General features: G+C 48.7%; 1 protein-coding gene across 2 annotated transcripts in view; it reads right to left on the minus strand.

Moving 5' to 3' along the window:
- The window catches only part of SEPTIN9 (septin 9), a 135684-nt gene that overhangs the window by 103167 nt on the left and 15064 nt on the right, over positions 1 to 17453 (minus strand). Inside the window, exon 2 of one of the 2 annotated variants that reach the window (XM_085077891.1) lies at positions 8574 to 8630. The exons of the other annotated variant lie outside the window; for it this stretch is intronic. Within the exon in view, the coding sequence (XP_084934017.1) occupies positions 8574 to 8630 (57 nt within the window). The remainder of the gene's footprint in view (positions 1 to 8573; positions 8631 to 17453) is intronic. 2 annotated transcript variants of the gene reach the window in all.

Here is a 17453-nt window from a genome sequence, read left to right on the forward strand (position 1 = left end):
GTGGCTCTGAGCAATTTGGTGCAGTAGAAAAGCTGCAGACTTTCCTGGAACTTCACACCTGGGCAGCACAGGAATGTGGGATGATGCCACACTCTGTTCCTTGCATTGAAGCAGCTCCTTGGCAGGGAGAGCAGACCTCACCTGAGGACAAACCTGCTGAGATGTTTTCTTCACCTTCTTCAGGTGAATCCCAAGCACTTGGACTTTCAAAGTGACCTGTCTATCAAGAAAGCCCTAGCAAGGGATTCTCTGTGATGGTTTTCATTGTGTTATTTCACTGCAACGCAGAGAAAGAGAAAGAAAGCCACCCAAGAAGCCACAGCAAGAGGACAACACCCTCATCTTTCCTTGCCTTAAGTCCTCGTTGCTGAAGGAGGGATGATCCACTGAAGGAAAGAAAACACTCCAAAACTGGGAGCTCCAGACCCTATTTTCATTTAGCAGCAGAATCATCCCAGCCTGAGCTCCTCTCTGAGCATCATAACACACTTTTGACCAGAAATCAAACCACAAATTTAAACCAATAAGGACTGCTCCGTTGGGTTGGTCAATCAGGAACATCCCTGCTACTGGTGCTTTTCTTGGAGCTCACTGCAAGCTTTCAGGGCTATCAACATTTTGGCAGAGAGACTTCACACTCTGCAGGTCATCCCAGAATATCTCCAGTGCTTTCTCCACAAATCCCACTGCAGAGCTGCCTTCCAAGCAAGTCATCCCTGCAACAAAGGGCAGTGCCTCTTGCAGTGCTATTCACCAGATAAACAGAGCCAGGAGCAAATCCCTGCTCTCTGCCCAAGGCACAGTTTGGGGGTTGGTGAGCTCCTGCCACCCGGGATGTGCTGGCCCTGGAGGCTCAGAGGAGGCTGTGGTGGGCAGGCAGGGCTCAGGAATTGGCTTCTGCCCACGGGATGAGGGACAGCAGGCTTTGAGGGCAAGAGGGAAAGCTGAGCAGCCAGGAGCTGGCCTGCCAACATGCCCAAGAGCAATTTGCAAACTGGCGTTTCAGCAGCAAAAAGATGAATAAAATAAACACCAGGGAGAGAGTCCTGGAGTCAGCTGAGAGAAATGTGGCCACACACAGCTGCTTAGGTAACCAGCACTCCCGAGTTGGCACACACAGAGCAGGGCAGCACACACCAGTCTTCTTTCCACTCCTTTTCCCCTGTTCCTCAGTGTCTCCCTTGCCAGGTGCTGCACTCACACACTGCCCCAGCTGTCCCACTGACACCTCTGCTGGAAGTGTGTCCTTTCACTGCCACCTGCCCCAGGAGAGTCCCCTCCAATGGCCCATCAGCTCCTGCACAGGTCCTGCAGTCAGCCACATCCCAGCACAGGTCACGGCTGGGGCTGGCAGAGGTGATAATGAACGTATTTCTCTCTCAGCATTGTTTTATTCTAGAGAAAGCAGGATATTCTTCCTCCATCCTTCAAAAGGGGAGAACACAAATAAATGAGATAAATCCACACTCCACTGCCATTCCTCTCCCCTTTCTCTGCTGCACCTGATGTCAGGCTCTGTTGAAAGGCTCTCAAGGATTCCTGCAGAGATGTCTGCTCCTGAGGTGAGAAATAACCTTGCTCAAGGACTGCTGCTCCTGTCCTGGAGGACACACTGTGCTTCTACATTTCCTTTCCTCAGGGGAACCCTGCAGACCTTGCCAGTGCTCATCAACAAACCTGTATCATGCTCCAGTGCAGAAACTGTTATCTTAAAACACAGTCAGCAGCTGAATCCCCCACCATTACAGAGCCCAGGTCATTCCTGAACCACTGATTTATATTTTATTGTCTCTGGCTTCCTCAAAACAGAGCGCTGTGGGAAAAGCGTCAAGATCTACCTCTGGGGACTCAAGGAGATTATACACCAGACTGGAGATGAACCAGGGGTGTTGTAAGAGAAAGGACAAGCAGCCAGAGCTCAGCACATCCCCTCCCCAGCAAACAGCCCAGAGCACCCAGCACCATCCCAGAAATTCTCAGCTGTGCACTGAGGCTCCTACACTCCCTCACCCCCTGTGAGTAACACAGCTCTGCTGGCAGCACGTGGGAGCCCCACAGGACTCACAGGCAGCCCAGAGTCCACGTGCCAGCATTACACAAGTGCCATGTGTGTCCCTGCAGGAATCAGGCACCTGGGCTGGGAGCAGCCCTTTTGCTTTAACCTCTTGTTGCCTGCAGCTGGGAACACCTCCAGAGCAGTGCTGCTGCAGGAAGGACTCTCCAGGCTGGCTGGTGACCAAGCTGCACCCTCTGCTGCTCTGCCCTCACGAGCAGAAAGGACGTGTGTGGTGGAGGGGACACGTGTGGAGAGAGGGTTTGTCACCAGGGAGCCCGAGGGGAGCGGGTGCTGTATGGGGACACTTTGGCAGGAGAGCTGCACAGCTGGGGTGACCAGTTTGGTGCTTCAGACAAAGGGGAATAGAGGCTGCCCGAAGAAATTCATATGACCTCATCTAAGGACACAACCAGAGCCATGAGGCTGCAACCACAGGCTCCAGTTAACCCCTCAGCTGCTCCAGCACAGTGAAAGGCACATCTGTGCTAAAACCACAGAGTCACAGCATAATTAGGGCTAGAAAAGAACTCCAAGGGTTCATTGAGTCCAACCATTAACCCAGAAGCACTGTGTTCACCACCAAACCATGTCCTCGAGTGCCACACCCACACCACTTTTGAACACTTCCAGGGATGGCAATTCCACTGAAGAATTTTTTCCTAATATCTAATCTAAACCACCTCTGGTGCAACTCGAGGACATTTCACCACATAATCAAAGAGATGCTGACATCACACTGCAGAGAGAAGCTGTGCATCACCCCAGCTTCCAGCTGAACCCAAAGTGCTGCTCTTGCAGCCTGGATCCCAGGATGCCAGCAGGGAGATACAGACCAATGCAGGATTCATTCTGGATCCCAGGATGCCAGCAGGAAGATACAGACCATTGCAGGATTCATTCTGGATCCCAGGATGCCAGCAGGGAGATACAGACCAATGCAGGACAAGCTGGAGAGCTGGACCAAGGTTTCCAGGAGGTTCCCAACCTCAGTTTGCTCAGCTCCCACGCTGGCACGTGGAGGGCTGTGCTGTGAGTGGCAGTGCCATGCCTGAGCTGTGGATGTGTGACAGTTCTGACAGCACTCCCCCGAGGAAAAACCCCTCACACACCTCATAGTTTTTACAGCACTCTGAATTTGCTTATGTAACACTCATCATGCACGCTCCACTGGGGAGCCCCCGGCTCCTGACAGTCCTTTTGTTTATCTCACTACTCTGGTTAACCCACAGCCTTGCAGAAAGCAGTTCCTAGATTTGTTCTCTTACAAACTCCAGGCAGGAAGAGAGGAGATAGTCCTCAGGGCAAGGGGCTAAGTCAAGAGATGGAAACAGCATGATCTGTTGTCATCTCTACCGTGAATTTGGAGCATCCTAAATTAGTGAGCCCTGCTGAAATCCTGCTGTCCCTGTTAAGGCAATGATGCCAATTTAAACTGTGCCCACAGCTATGTGTGTTCAGCTCTTCCACCCACCTGGCCTCACATCTCCCCACTGCAGTGCCCATGGGGAAAGATCCCTGGACTCACAGGCAGTGCTCAAGGCACAGCTTTCAGATTCTCTGCTGCTCAGTTTTCCCCAGCTATGAAATAGGAACATCAATAACTATCAAAGGGAAAATGCAAGGCTTGATCAGGGAAAAACCAAGTAAGACAGGAATTATCTGTGCCCATCTTGTTGAAATTTTCATGTAGGACTATAATTTTTTGATTTTACTAATCCCAGGTACCAGAGACCTCCTGGGTGCCCAGGGCAGTGACATAAGGGTCAGAGGGGTCCTAGAGCTTGTGCCCTGAGCAGAAGCTCACAGGCTCAAACCACAACCAGCACCTTTGAACAACCTCCCTCCTCCTGCATCCCCACCCCACACTGGCCATAAGTGACAATATCAGTCCTTATAAAATACTGCATGGCACACCATATCAAATTGTGCACATTACAAGAAAAATCTATATGGGAGAGAAAATTGACTTGCAAAAGTGTTTAATAGCTTTTAAGTTCCTGTGGCTTCTGGATCATCTGCCAGCATAATAGGTGAACAAGGGACTTGAGTTGGTGCAAACAACATCTGGCATGGGAGTCTCCCCACTTTAAACCCAAGAGAAGCATTCAGACAGTACAAGACAAGCTGTCCCAGCAAAGGTTTCATGACACCACTGAGTGCCCCTTTCTAAGGCCCAGAGAGCTGGCCTGAACTTCCTGCCTCTCCAAATTATGCCCTGCATTTCCAAAAAGCGCCGAGACAAGTTGTGGCTGATCCACAGCCAGCTGCTGACGAGGCAGAAGTGGGGCTGCTGTGCTCTTGCTTTTTGGATGGAAAAGCCCTGCCTGCCCTGGCCCTGGCAAGCTGCCCCTGCTCCAGGCAGCCTCACAGCCACACAAAGGCTGGAACAGGAAATCTGAGGCACCTGCTCCCCTCCCACCCCTTTGGGACCTCTGCTGAACAAAGCACCTGAGCCACAAATAGCACTGGGCCAGAGCAGTGCTGCTGAAATGCAGCTGGAAGACATCGTCCTCCCTGCCTTCACCTACACAGAAAAATACGCTGTTTTAGCTCAATCAGTAAACTCTACCTTTTCATGGACCCTCTCCTGCATTACCCTTGCCAGGGAAGTTCCTTCCTCTCGAGCAAAAAGTGAGTTGTAGGCTGGAAAGAAATCAAAGTGCAGAGCACAGCTGGCTGCCTGAGAGGAACTCAATCCCGATTCCTTCCACTCCAGCTGCTCTGGGCTGTTTGCTGGCTGAATGAGGAACACACCACTGCTCCACATGGCAAACGTCAGCAAATATTTCTCTCCTTCAAATTCACCAGGTACAGTTGTAGGAAAATGAAGTGGGAGTAACTTCCCTGACACACCATTCTAACTCTTGCAGGCAACATGCTGGAGGGATGGGATTCAATCCAGAGGGACAGGGACAGGCTGGAGAGATGTGGACAGGCTTGGACAGGCTTCATGTGACCCTCAGGAAGATCAACAGGGCTGAGGGCAATGTCCTGCACCTGGGTTAGGGCAATGCCAAGCATAGGCTGGGCAGGGAATGGATTAAGGGTCATCTTGGGGAGGATTTGGGGTGTTGATTGCTGAGAAGCTCCCTAAGACTCAGCAATGTGAACTCCTAGCCCAAAAAAGCCAAATATGTCATGGGCTGGAGTGCAAGAATTGTGCCCAGCAGGTCGAGGGAGGGGATTTTGCCCCTCTGTTCCACTCTCCTGAGGCCCAGCCCTGCAGTTCTGCCTGCAGCTGTGGGACCTTCCACACAAAAAGGATGTGGAGCTGCTGGAGTGAGTCCAGAGGAGGCCATGGAGATGCTCTCAGGGCTGGAGCCCCTCTGCTCTGGAGCCAGGCTGGGAGAGCTGGGGGTGTTCAGCTGGAGAGGAGAAGCTCCAGAGAGACCTCAGAGCCCCTGGCAGTGCCTAAAGGGGCTCCAGGAGAGCTGGAGAAGGACTTCTGCATCCCACCCCAGGGGCTTACCCAGCAGGTTTGTACCAAACCAACACCACAGCCCCAAAGCCATGGAACTGCTGCTCACTGAGCACTGTGATGCCTTTTCAGATGGTAAAAATATGAAGCAGACACAGCAGCAAAGGGAAAAGGGAATATCATCTCAGTTTTTAATAGGATCCTAGGTGCACAGCTTGTCAAAGGTGGAAACATGCTGAGAAGCACACACTGTATAATGCATATACAAATTTATGGACCTCACAAATTAGTATATCTACCTAAAATCCCCCAATAAGTGACTTAATAAATGAAGTCATTGTCCCCCTATTCTAATTACCCTCCCATAAATGATACTACTGCCTCATTTATAAAAATATGTTCCAGAGAGGAGGCTCTGTCCAAGGTTGGAGCCTCTAGTTCTGAGATAATGTGAATGTTTGGTCTTTTCACTTTGCAAGACCCAAACTAAGCTAAATATCAGACTACAAGGGTAATAAACATGTGGGGCTAAGGTACAAGGAGTGTTTGTGAAGGCAAAGGGTATAAAAATGTATAAAAAGGGTATAAAAAGAAAAGACAGAAACCACCAGGCATAATTTCCCCCCTTTTCCTATAAAATATGGACAAAAATCACCAGAGGCATCAACTGTTGGATGCCAACGCCACACAGCCACTTCCAGAGGGGCAGGAAAATTTGAGTCACAGAATGGGGTTTCCAAAAGAGGTCAATCTCAGTTCTGCAGGTTCCTGTCCTCACTGCACACCCCAAGGCAGCACGTGGAGCCTGCCTGTGGAGCTCTCTGGATCCCAAGGGCTGGTGGCTATGGAAATGCACGTCACCACTTTCTTTGCTTAGGGTGGCAAAGAGCCCAAAGCAACCAAGCCCCTTCTGCAATGCTTCACTTGCAACCACTGCTCAGTCATCCCAACCCCAATTTATCTTTTACAGGAATAAAAGCTTCTGGGTGCAAGGCCAGATGTGCACAGGGGAAAATTTGGACCTGAAACAAGGGGAAATTGAGCTCCAGTTATATGGAGCCATAAATATTTACTGCAATGTAAACTGAAGGGCTGAACTGCTCATTTGATTTTTTTAACTTGAAAAAAAAAAAGAATATTAAAATTTACAAGGTCTCTCACCAGAAAAGTGGAAAAGTATATAATTAGAGTCTAAGGAAAACAAGCTTGAACAAATGGGCTGTGTCTGTCAATGTGGATTGCCTACACCCCAGTTCCCTCTGGAGCTGCACCAATTCCCCCTTCTGTCCTCAGATGGATGTCCATGAGCACAGGCAGTGCCAGGGCTGAGGCAGCAGCTTGGTTTGTGCATATGCACAAGATAAACACCCACTTCAGTTCAAAACTACCAGCTCTGCGCTGGTGGCCGAGTTTTGAAGCATCAGCTTTAAAATGCAGCTCAGTTCTGGCCTGGCCTCTTGCTGTCATGAAGGTTAAACACTCACACAGCTCTGAGACTCCCCCAGAATTGTCACTCAGTGCATTTTTGCTGCCACATGACATCAGTTTGGGGTGCAGCAGCCTACTCTGACCAGAGTTCCATCCTGCCACTGATGGTGGTGATGCTGCAAGGCTGTGGAGCTCCACATGCCAAGCAACAATTGTCCCAGCAGCAGGACAGTGCCACTGCAATGCCAGCAGGACAATGCCAGCCCCTGTCCCCCTCCTCTCTGCCACGAATACCTGTCCCTGTGCTGGTCACCAGTGTTCACTGGGGCCAGGCAGGCAGTGCCACAGCTCCCAGGGCATTTCAGTGCATGTTTAACCAACATCAGTGACTAATCCCCATCCCACCCGTGCTGCTGCCTGCATCCAGCACAGCTCCAGGAAGGCATCCCCATCCTGCTGCCACCCACGCCGAGGGAAAAGCTGGAAAGCACTGTTTTGATAAGTCCATCTGGGAGCTGAGGCAGGATATGAGGGCTGAGAAGATGGATTGAAACAGCAAATCGAGCCCAGAGGGAGCAACTGAGTGACAGAGAGACCAAGGGGATGAGAGCAGATAAAACCTGAGCCCAGTGTGGCCAGGGCAGGGCGCTGAGTGGGGTTTTGGGGGGGAAAGGCAGCAGAGAAAATGAGAAAATGAGGCAGCAATGCCAAGGGGAGGTCATCCAGGTTGGAACAAGATGATCTTTAAAATCCCTTCCAACCCAAACCATTCCAGGATTCTGTGACACAGGAGAAGGGAACAAAGGGAATATTTCAGTGGCAACAAAGCACCTGCTAATTAATAATGTCTGGGATGTAGAAGACATCTTGATATGGAGATTTGATGCTTCCCATGGGGGTTTGAACCAAGGAGCAGCACAGGCTCATCAGAGGGGCTAACGCAGCCAGCAAAAGGAGCTGCCAGAAGTAAAACCCCAGAACTGGGCTGCCCCAGCTCCCCTTGGAGTATTTTAGATGAGAACAGTGACATTTTTTACTTGCAGACAAGCAGCAGGGACAGTCCCTGGGCAGCCCCAGTTTGTGTCACACACAAACAGAGCACACAGCCTCAGGTACTCACAAGCACTGGGAATTCTGCTACTGCTTTCCTGAGGCTGGGAAACACCTTCTTCAAGAAAAACAAACCCTCCCACCTGCTTCCTTCTGAACCAGAAGCAGCTTCCAAAACATTAAGGTACAATTAGGGCTGTAAATTTAGCCACAAGCACTTATAATCCATAAATCTGCACATCCAATAAAAAATAATAGCTAAGGAGAGTCCAAAAGAGCTACTAATGACTAAAGCTGGATTTCAACCACAGGCCACTCCTGCTTTCTGTTGCCATGTGTTAGACTCCTTGAACTGGGTTTGGGCTTGCTAATTAATGTCTCTGGACCCATTATACAGTAAGGAATATTTTATATTCTCTCTCTTTTCATAGTTTTTTGCATATACTGCTCTCTCTCCTCAGAATAAAGAGCTCTGCATTTATGAGCAGCAAGCTTTGCCTTTCAAACCATGGCAGGACATGTGATTTCTGTTTCACCTCCTGCATTCCCTCTATTTTTTCCTTTTTTTTTTTTTTTTTAGTTGGATGAGGAAGTTTTAAAGAGAGGAATTCACACACTTACTTGGACTCGTCTGGTCGCTGAGCCTCCGAAGTCTCCCGCTGGAGGTCCGGGTGATCCCTAAAGCAAGAAGAAGCTTTGAATAAGGAGTCCATGTGGATATGGTGTGTGGAGTGACCTCCCTGCTATCCCTCTACATCTGGCAAGGCACAGTTCTGTCGGGAATCTGTGCAATCACCTCTGTGATCCAAGGAGAGTTACAGGTTATTTTAACCAAAAAACACCTGAGGAGAGACCTCCACCTTCCCCTGAAGACATCAAACATTATTATTCAAACACCTCAAACCCACAAATGTATTTAGGGTTTCCGGAAACACCAGAGGGAACCTTTGAAACCATTATGTGGGACATTCACATTCACCTCTCACTCCAGGGTATTTTATCCTAGAGAGAAGTGCAGCAATTCCCAAGACAGACTTCCTTTCTGGGAGAGGAGAGCAGAGGGTTTTAAGGACTTGCATGTGTCCTGTACTTCCAGAGACTCCCCTCTGGACGGATTGCACCCAACATCCCAAAAATACATTGTGTATGGGAGCCCTGCTGTGGTGCCAGAGCAGCTGGAGCACTGAAGGCACCTCCACTCCCATACCCATTTCAGAGTCACCAGGAATTCCCAGGTGCCTGCCTGCCTCCTGGACTCCAGGCAATGTCAGTGGGACCTGCTGACTACAACAGCATTTCCAATCCATCAGCAATTTGTTTTATTTCACTGCCATCCCAGCTGCTTATTTGTAAAATGATGATTGCCACAAAACTCGCTTCCCAGGAAGATGAGAAACTCAGCAAGGACCTGAATTCCCCTTCAATTCCCCATAATTCCCATTCAGTTAAAACATAGCCATATGCTGAAACTGTACATGGACCAGATTCTCAGTTTCTCTTATTTTACCCACAATTAAAATGGCCACAATAAAGTCAGTGAACCACCTCAGGTGGAGTGCTGTATCCTGAAATCCCCCCAAACATGATGATGTCCTGGTATGGAGATTCCCAGAAGGTCTGGTAACTCCCCAGTCTCTGGTGGGTCCTGCTGGAGGAGCAGATGATGTCCAGAATGGACATCAGCTCCAGGACAGTGTCCATCACCTCGGGCACCAGAAGCTCCTCAGCTCATTACAAACCCTGCCTTAGCACACAAAAACCTTCAGTCAGGATTTCTACCTGCAAACAGGCAAGAAAGCCTCAGGATTTTGGAGTGATGTTGTTATTCAATAATATTATTTAAACTTTCTTCTCACCATCTACCAGATTCATTGGACAAGAAGCAAAGGGATTAAAACAGCACCAATTTAAGCTGCAGAACACCCCTAAAATTTAATTTATAACACAGTCACAATCCTACAAACCTTGTCAGCTAGAAGACTGCATCACATGAGGAAAAAAAAAAGGTTAAAAAAATATGAAGACAAAAAAGGCAGGAAAACTTTCCTACCAGTAAGCCCTGGGATAGAGGGAGGGAAGGGAAAAGAGCTTCCTGGCAGCTGGACATGGAAAAAGCATCTCATGCTCAGAACCCTGTGCTTGTGTATATATATATATTTTATATATTTTATATATATGCACATGTGTGTATTTGCTCTCTCCCTTTCCTTTCCTAACATAAAAAGCCTCTGTGCCTCCAACGTGCTGTGGTTGAACCACAGGGCTGGTCCTGGGAAAGGGCAACATGGGCAGAACCCATGGGCAGCACCACCCAGAGCTGTCCTCTCACTCAGCTCTGCCCCCAAAGAGCCAAAAATAGAGCCAGGACTGTCCACCCACACATGTGAACACCCAGTCTGTCTGCTCCAGAGCTTTACCTGCACTGCAGCAGGGCAGGTTGGTGCCACACCCATCAGCCAGCCTCACTTTCCATCACTGACAGCAGGATGAGGGCTGAAGCTTCTGGGAACTTCTGCATTACAACCACCACTATGAATTTTAAACATATTTTTGCCATTAAACCCAGTCCCTGGATCTTTTTCTTAATTATTTTCTCCTTTCTAGATGTCTACTGTTTCTTTGGATGCTAGCAAGAATGAAAAGCCGTATTTCCTCTGCTGAACAGAATTTTAAACAGCCCTTCTTGAGCCAGGCTGCAAGAGCAGTCCCATCCTGGCTCTGCAGAGAGAGAACACCTCTCTCCACGTTCCCTCTGTGCAGGCAAGGTGCAGTGCTGAAACCCAGCTTTCAGAATGGCTCAAAAACCAGAGAAAATCATCCCTTATGGGTGGCAGGCTGAGGAATGCAGATATGCAGCCATGCTGAGCTGGTTAGAACAGCCTTTCATGTTCAAAGGCTTCATTCAGTCTGCGGCGAAGCAGGACGGAAGCTGAACGAGGAGCTTACAAGCTTGGACAGGATTGCATATAGGAAATAGGCTTTATTCCCTTTAGCAACGACTCCAGTGGAAAAACACACACAGCACTTGGAGCATCCAGCACAGCACAGCACAGCCAGCACAGCATCCATGCCCTGGCTGAGCCTGCAGCTTTGGTGCAAACCTTGCTGAGGATTTGTTTATGTGCCCTGTCTCCCAGGTTTTCTCTGGGGAGCTGGAATTACCATTCACACCCTTTTCAAAGGGGTGGCCAAGCTGAATTGATTTGCTGTGTGTTGGAGGCAGCGTTAGGAGGAGGTATTTTTTGTGACAGCTGTTGCTTCACTGCTTGTAGCAACATTAATAATACATAATAATGCTCCTAATCCCCTCTCAGACAAAGGGAAAATGAGGAGCAAACATGAAATTCATCCAGGCTGACCAATACCTTAATAGAGAATCTGGAAAGAGGAGGGAGAGCTGCAGAGTCTGAGCCAAGCTTGCTCTCTGTGATGCCCCACTGCCCCTCCACTGAGGGAAGATCCACACTGAGGGATCCACACTGAGACACTGAGGGAAGTCCTGGAAAGCAGATAAACAGCAGGGAAATCTGGCAGCCTGGCAAGACAAGGAGAGAAGATCTGGCAAAAAACAAAATAAATAATGAGAAAGCAACAGCTAAAAATATGCTGCTGTGAACACACTGCCAGCAAGCCGGCGGAGGGGGCAGGACCAGAGAGCATCAGCTGCTGAGCCTGATCTGGGGTTACCTCTATTTATAGCCTGGAAGCAGCAGTTTGAGCCCCACGTTTGAGCTGCGAAACGCAAATCAAACATTTCCGCCGCAGACACGGTGTCTGTGAGCCTCCCCTCTCCACGCTGCTCAAACGCCCTCAAGCCACGTTGGAAACGCGCTGTAGAGCACTGGACCGAGAGCCACAGTGCAATGTGCTTTATTTAGCTGAAACTGGGAGTTCTTCCCCTCGTTCCCAGCAGAAGGAATTCAGAGCGGAAGAGCCCAGCAGTTAAAACTCAGTCAGTCCAAGAGCAGCTCATTCAGCCCGGCGGATGTGCCTCAGCAGGACAAAGCTCTGCCTCACCTTGGCTCACTCGCTTTACTTTTTCACGTTTTATAATCAATGACTAATTCCCTCCAGATCCACGGGCTGAGGCCATACAGCCCAGCAGAAAGGCAAAACCCAAAACCTCTGGACTTCGCTGGAGTCTCCTTCACGACTGAGAAAGTCCAGAATCGCTCCTACAATGTGTCAGTGTGAGGCTCACGTTTAAATCACTCCTCCAGACAATATTGGACCAAATTTCCTACTGTTTTGTGCTCCTTGCAGCTGCTGATGTAACACATGATGGATGTAAAGCATTCCAGTATTGAAATGGGAGAACCTTCAGGGTGCTCAGCCTGATGCAGAAGATGCAGACAGTGCAGGGCAGCAGGAGGATGGAACCCAGCTTGGCTGGAGAAACGTCCAGTGTGACTTTTCCAGCTGAGTTGGCTGAATCTGGACCTACAGCTAACCAGAGATGTTCACCTCCAATGAAGTCAATGCATACATTCTCCAAAACACATCAGAGTTTTTGGATGATACACCCCAAACCTTCTGGATGCATATAGTAGTAATGAGAAAGCTCACATGAGATTGATTTTCTCCTCACAGTAAGACATCCATGCTGCTGCACTCACATGATGTAAAATTCAAAAGGACAAAGGAGCAATTCCCATTATCAACAGAAACCACGCTGTGAGGACAAACAATGGAAGATGCAACTCAGGAACTCGCTCTCTCTACGCAGTCCAGCAAAAACAGAAAACAAACAAACAAAAGAACCCAAGCCAAACAAAGGTGGTGATGGAAAGGGATGGGCCAGGCCCAGCAGGAGTCATCCCACACTGTGCTGGAGTCAGCAGAGCAGCACCAGCTCATCTGAGCAGCCAGCCTGACCTTGCTTCTGTTACATGGATTTACTGCAGGGTCTGAGATCAGATAATGCAGCTTCCTTCTTCACCCAGCCCAGCATAGCAGAGTGTCCAGACAGCACTGGAGACATCTCCATCCAGTAAGAGTTTCCTCTTCTGGATATTTCCACACTCCTAGCTTGCTGGGGCGAACAGCTCTGGACCAAATCCTGTGGTGTTAAACACACAATCTCCACGATGGTGTGGTGAAGACATTTCATTGCAAAAATCCAGGATTCTTAAACTGTTAGTTTGTTATGAGTTTCCACACTTGTGAGGCACAACAAATGTGCTTAACCAACACCACAGACCACGATAGGAACATCAGGTGTGACCAACCACAGCCCATGGTGTGAGCACTGATTGGTTCTAATAATTGTTTTACATTTATGTAATTTGTTTTTCACCTCTAGTTTAGCTGAGTCATTCCCAGAATGCTTTCCTAGTTAGCCAAAGGAACAGAAGTGAGCAAGGATTTTACAAAAGCAACAAAGCCCTTACTTTACAAGGTCTTTCTGCTCCACAACAAAATCCCAGAGCCATCTCTGGAGTCCAGCTCTGGCTTAGGGAGGGACATCTGTTTGCAGATTAGCAAAGGATGAAGAATCTCTACTGCTCTGAGTCCAGTGAACCACACAATTACAGCTTCTCTTCCATTAGCTTGAAATCCACTTGCAACATTAACCTCAAAAGGAATACAGTTTAAAAAAAGGGGGGAAAAAAATTCATGTTCATTTCCAGTACTAATCAGAAACATGCACTGAAGAATAAAAGACACTTTTCCAGATCCTGTGTAACAGAAACTCTTTACAAAGAAGCTGAGCACAGCTAGAAAAAGAAAAAAACCCTTCAACCCTAGTGCATGGTTTCACTCTGGATCAAATATCTCTGGCAGCAAACAGAGCTTTCACCAGGATGGAGGGATGCTGGTGGGATGGAGGGATGCTGGTGGGATGGAGGGATGCTGGTGGGATGGAGGGATGCTGTGGCCAAGAGGCACTGACTTCAGGCTCAGGAATGGTCCAGTACCTTCTCCAGCACAGCCTGGATGCACCAGCAAGCTGTGTTCAGGTCAAAGGCTGAGCATAGACAGCCTAAAATACCACCAGCCATGTCTCTCAGTTGGGAGCTGGGGCCAGACAGCTCTGCTCATCAACAGATGAGTTCACACACAGAAAGAACCCAGCCCAAGGCTGGATGTCAAATCACCCTCAAGGAAACCACAGGAGAATTTGCATTAGCAAGATGCATCTCTTCCTACCATAACACTGTGCTTCTGGCAGGTGCAGAAATCATTCTAACACTAAAAAAAATTGTTGTAAAAGCCTGTGCTAATGGTAAGAGGCAGCGAGAATTAAGCCTCAATTTTTGCAGTAGTAGAAAGGCTTGCCCAAGGCCAGCAGTATCTGGCCACAGCAAAGTTCTGTGCTAGGCAGAAGGACCAGTCTTGCACATGGTGGTAGAAGGTGACAGGGGACACAGCACTTTAACCTTGGCTCAAATTTAGGCCTTGATTCAAATTGTTAACTCAAGTTAAACTGCAGCAATTCTCAGGATATCAACTGCTGCCTCCATAAAGCTTAAGGCCAGAAAATTGCCTTGGCTGACCCACCAAATCCACAGCACACACTTTTATTTGGTCAACACAAATTCAAACTCGTGCTTGAATAAAGTCTTGGCTTTTTGGAGACGTTCAATCTCAAGATTAAAACACTGGAGTGATCTCAAATCCTTTGGCAAGTTGTTCAAGAGCTAAAATGGCCTTCAAACAACACAGGGATTCTCCTTTTTCCCCATGAGCTTATTCTGAGGTGAGTAATCTCAGTCCTCAGATATTCACTTCATAGAAATAACAAGATCATTTCACCACCCCTCGTGATCATCTGTTCTTTACTGACCACAAATTCCTCACAGCTGATACTCATTCAGAGGTACGCTGGACAATCATGAAAGCACTAAAAAAAAAAAATTAGCACAAGCAGTTTTTCATATGAAAAAGTGTATTAGTCATCATCTGTGATCCTTCTGGTCAGAGTGTTCCAGTAATCTGGGCAGGCAGCAGAGAAGGTGCCACGTCACCCCAGCAGATGACTTGTGAATAAATGCATATTCATGACACCAATGTCCTCACAAATTGGAAGGGACTGCAAAAATGAGCTTTTTGTACGTGTTGTCAGCTCTGCTGGCTTAGGGGATTCTTGAACTCAGCAGCAGGAGGCAAGGGAAAAGGATTGATGTAGGAATAGAAAACTGCTCTTGAAGCTCTGCTGGTTGGGGATGGAGTTGGTAACCACTGTCAAGTCTAAAGTCCCTCCCAGTTCACTCTTGATGCTGACCAGATTTCCAGAGAGGTCTTGTCCCTCTAAATTCACCCTGTCTTCACCAGGCTCCTCACTTCTCACACTCCTTATCTGCTGAAATCCAAGAGAGAGGAGCAGGACCCAAGAATGGGAACTCAGTGAAGAGCTACCTTGTGGAATTTTCACTAAATGAGGGAGTTTTGAGCTCACAAAGCCATGACAAGAGCAGCTTGGCTCTGGTCCCCTTTGTTCCTGCAGAACCTGCAGAACCCAGCAGGGGTGGGAAGGAGGGAAGTCAGCTGAACCATCCAAGCTGCAGCCTTGCTCAAAGAAGGAAAAAATCAAACTCTTACATTAACCAGCTGCCACAGGAGCTCCAACAAGCTAGAAATGTGTTAGATAATTAACATTAATAACACAGGAGTCCTCAGTAGCTTGAATGGACAAGGGATAAGCCTCAGCATGCAGAGCTCTATGGAAACAAAGGAAAAACAAAAAATCACCACTCATCCTTTGCCTTCCAAAACCCCCCAACTTTTACAGCTTCCAGCCTCATGAGTGCACCTCACTTGCTCAGGTTCATCTGCCAATGGCCATGGATTAGCTGGAGAAAACCATGGGCAGAGCTGAAGGAGGGGAAAGGAATTTTAAAACTGCAGTGTGGTATTTCCATATGGATCAAATACTCTGGAGCCACCCTGCAGCTCTGCTCCTCACTGCCTGCAATGCTCTGGCTGTGACCACACAGCAGAAGTCCTGCTGCAAACTCCCCAGCCCAGCATCTGCCTCTCTGCTGTGCTCCAGCACTCTGTGCAGCTCTAGCACATGAAGCAGAAACATGGTACTTCAGACTAAAAACAAAATAAAATCAAAAAGTCATGCTTACTTAGATTTTAAACCAATTTCCTGCCATCTTCTTATAATCTCAATGAAATCAAAGCTTTTTCTCAGGCCCAGCATTTGCTCAGTGACCACTCACTGCTTCCCTGCTGATTCCACACACACAGAACTCCCAAAATTGTGTTTCAGAAGGTCCCCCTGGCAACAAACACCACTGGATTTATCACGGGAGCCCTGCAAGCCTGGGGCTGCCATCGGGATGGAATACAGACCCCTTCTGTTTGCCAAGCTCTGCAAGGCAAATGTTGATTTTTCCCAGAGAGGGGTGGGGGTGTACAAAGGAGGAAAGCTGAGAACAAAGAGGCAGCAGCTCTGTGGCCAAAGGGCAGCAGAACGCCAAAGGGCAGAGGTCAAGGGCTCTCCTGAGCCTGGGTGACCCACTGGGTGACCAGCAGGGTCCTTGTCAGACACTCTGGAGTGCCCTGCCCTAGTGAGCAGCTCCCCACCAGGGCAGCAGGAGAAATGGGGCAGCTCTGGGGTTTGAGGCCAGTGTCTGACTGCAGATGCTGCAAAGGGAAAAACAGCCAGGGATTTGCCTTTGGTGCAAACCCAAATCTCACTCCAGACTTGGACAAAGTGTCCTTTCCTTTCTGCCCTATGAGAGATGCTCCACTGCAGCCAGGTAACATCCAGGGAAGAACCAGCAGCAGGTGAAGGAGCAGCCAAGGGGCCACAGCCACTAAATCCCTTCCTAGCCAGAAACTCAGATGAAGTCTCTATTCAGGGTCAAGTTTCACAAACTGTCAGGCCACTCGATTGAGAACAGGCAACCTTGCAAGAGCATCAAGACCAAGCAGACAATGGCAACTTTTCTCTCTGCATCAAACATCCTCACAAATATTTATGTTCTAAATACACTTCAGGCTGCAAACTCTGCCAGAGCCCTTCCACCTGAGCAGTCCCAGGGCAGCAGCAGCCTGAACACACACACTCAGCACCACAAACACACACAGTGATGAGTCTGGATTGCTTGGCCAGGTCCCCTGAGATGCTCTGATATTGTACAGAGTTGCTTGAGAGTCAGAGAGCCCAGGCTCTGAGCTGTGGGTCAGAAACAAGCTCCCTGCATAGCCCTACACAAAAAAATTAGGCTCAGAGTGGCAGTTTCTCCCTTGGGACATCACACATGCACATTGTAACATTTATTTTTGACCCCAACCCCAGTCACATCTCGGTTCTCTGCTCCTCGAGGCTGATCCTGCCCTGGGCAGATGCTGATGTGGACAGGCAGGGAGGACCAGCTCAGCCATGGGGCAAAGCCAGCTGCAAGCAGAGGAGTCAGGAACTGCTCAGCCACCATCAGGACTCCAACATGACTCGCTGCACGTAGTTTTCCTCCTCCACATACCCTTCCCTGCCTCTAAAATGAGGTGTCAAACACTTCCCCTGGTCAGAGGAGCTGCAGGGATATA

The sequence above is a fragment of the Lichenostomus cassidix genome, chromosome 18, assembly GCF_008360975.1.
Source record: "Lichenostomus cassidix isolate B80296 chromosome 18, HeHo_3.0, whole genome shotgun sequence".
NCBI classification, from domain to species: Eukaryota; Metazoa; Chordata; class Aves; order Passeriformes; family Meliphagidae; genus Lichenostomus; species Lichenostomus cassidix.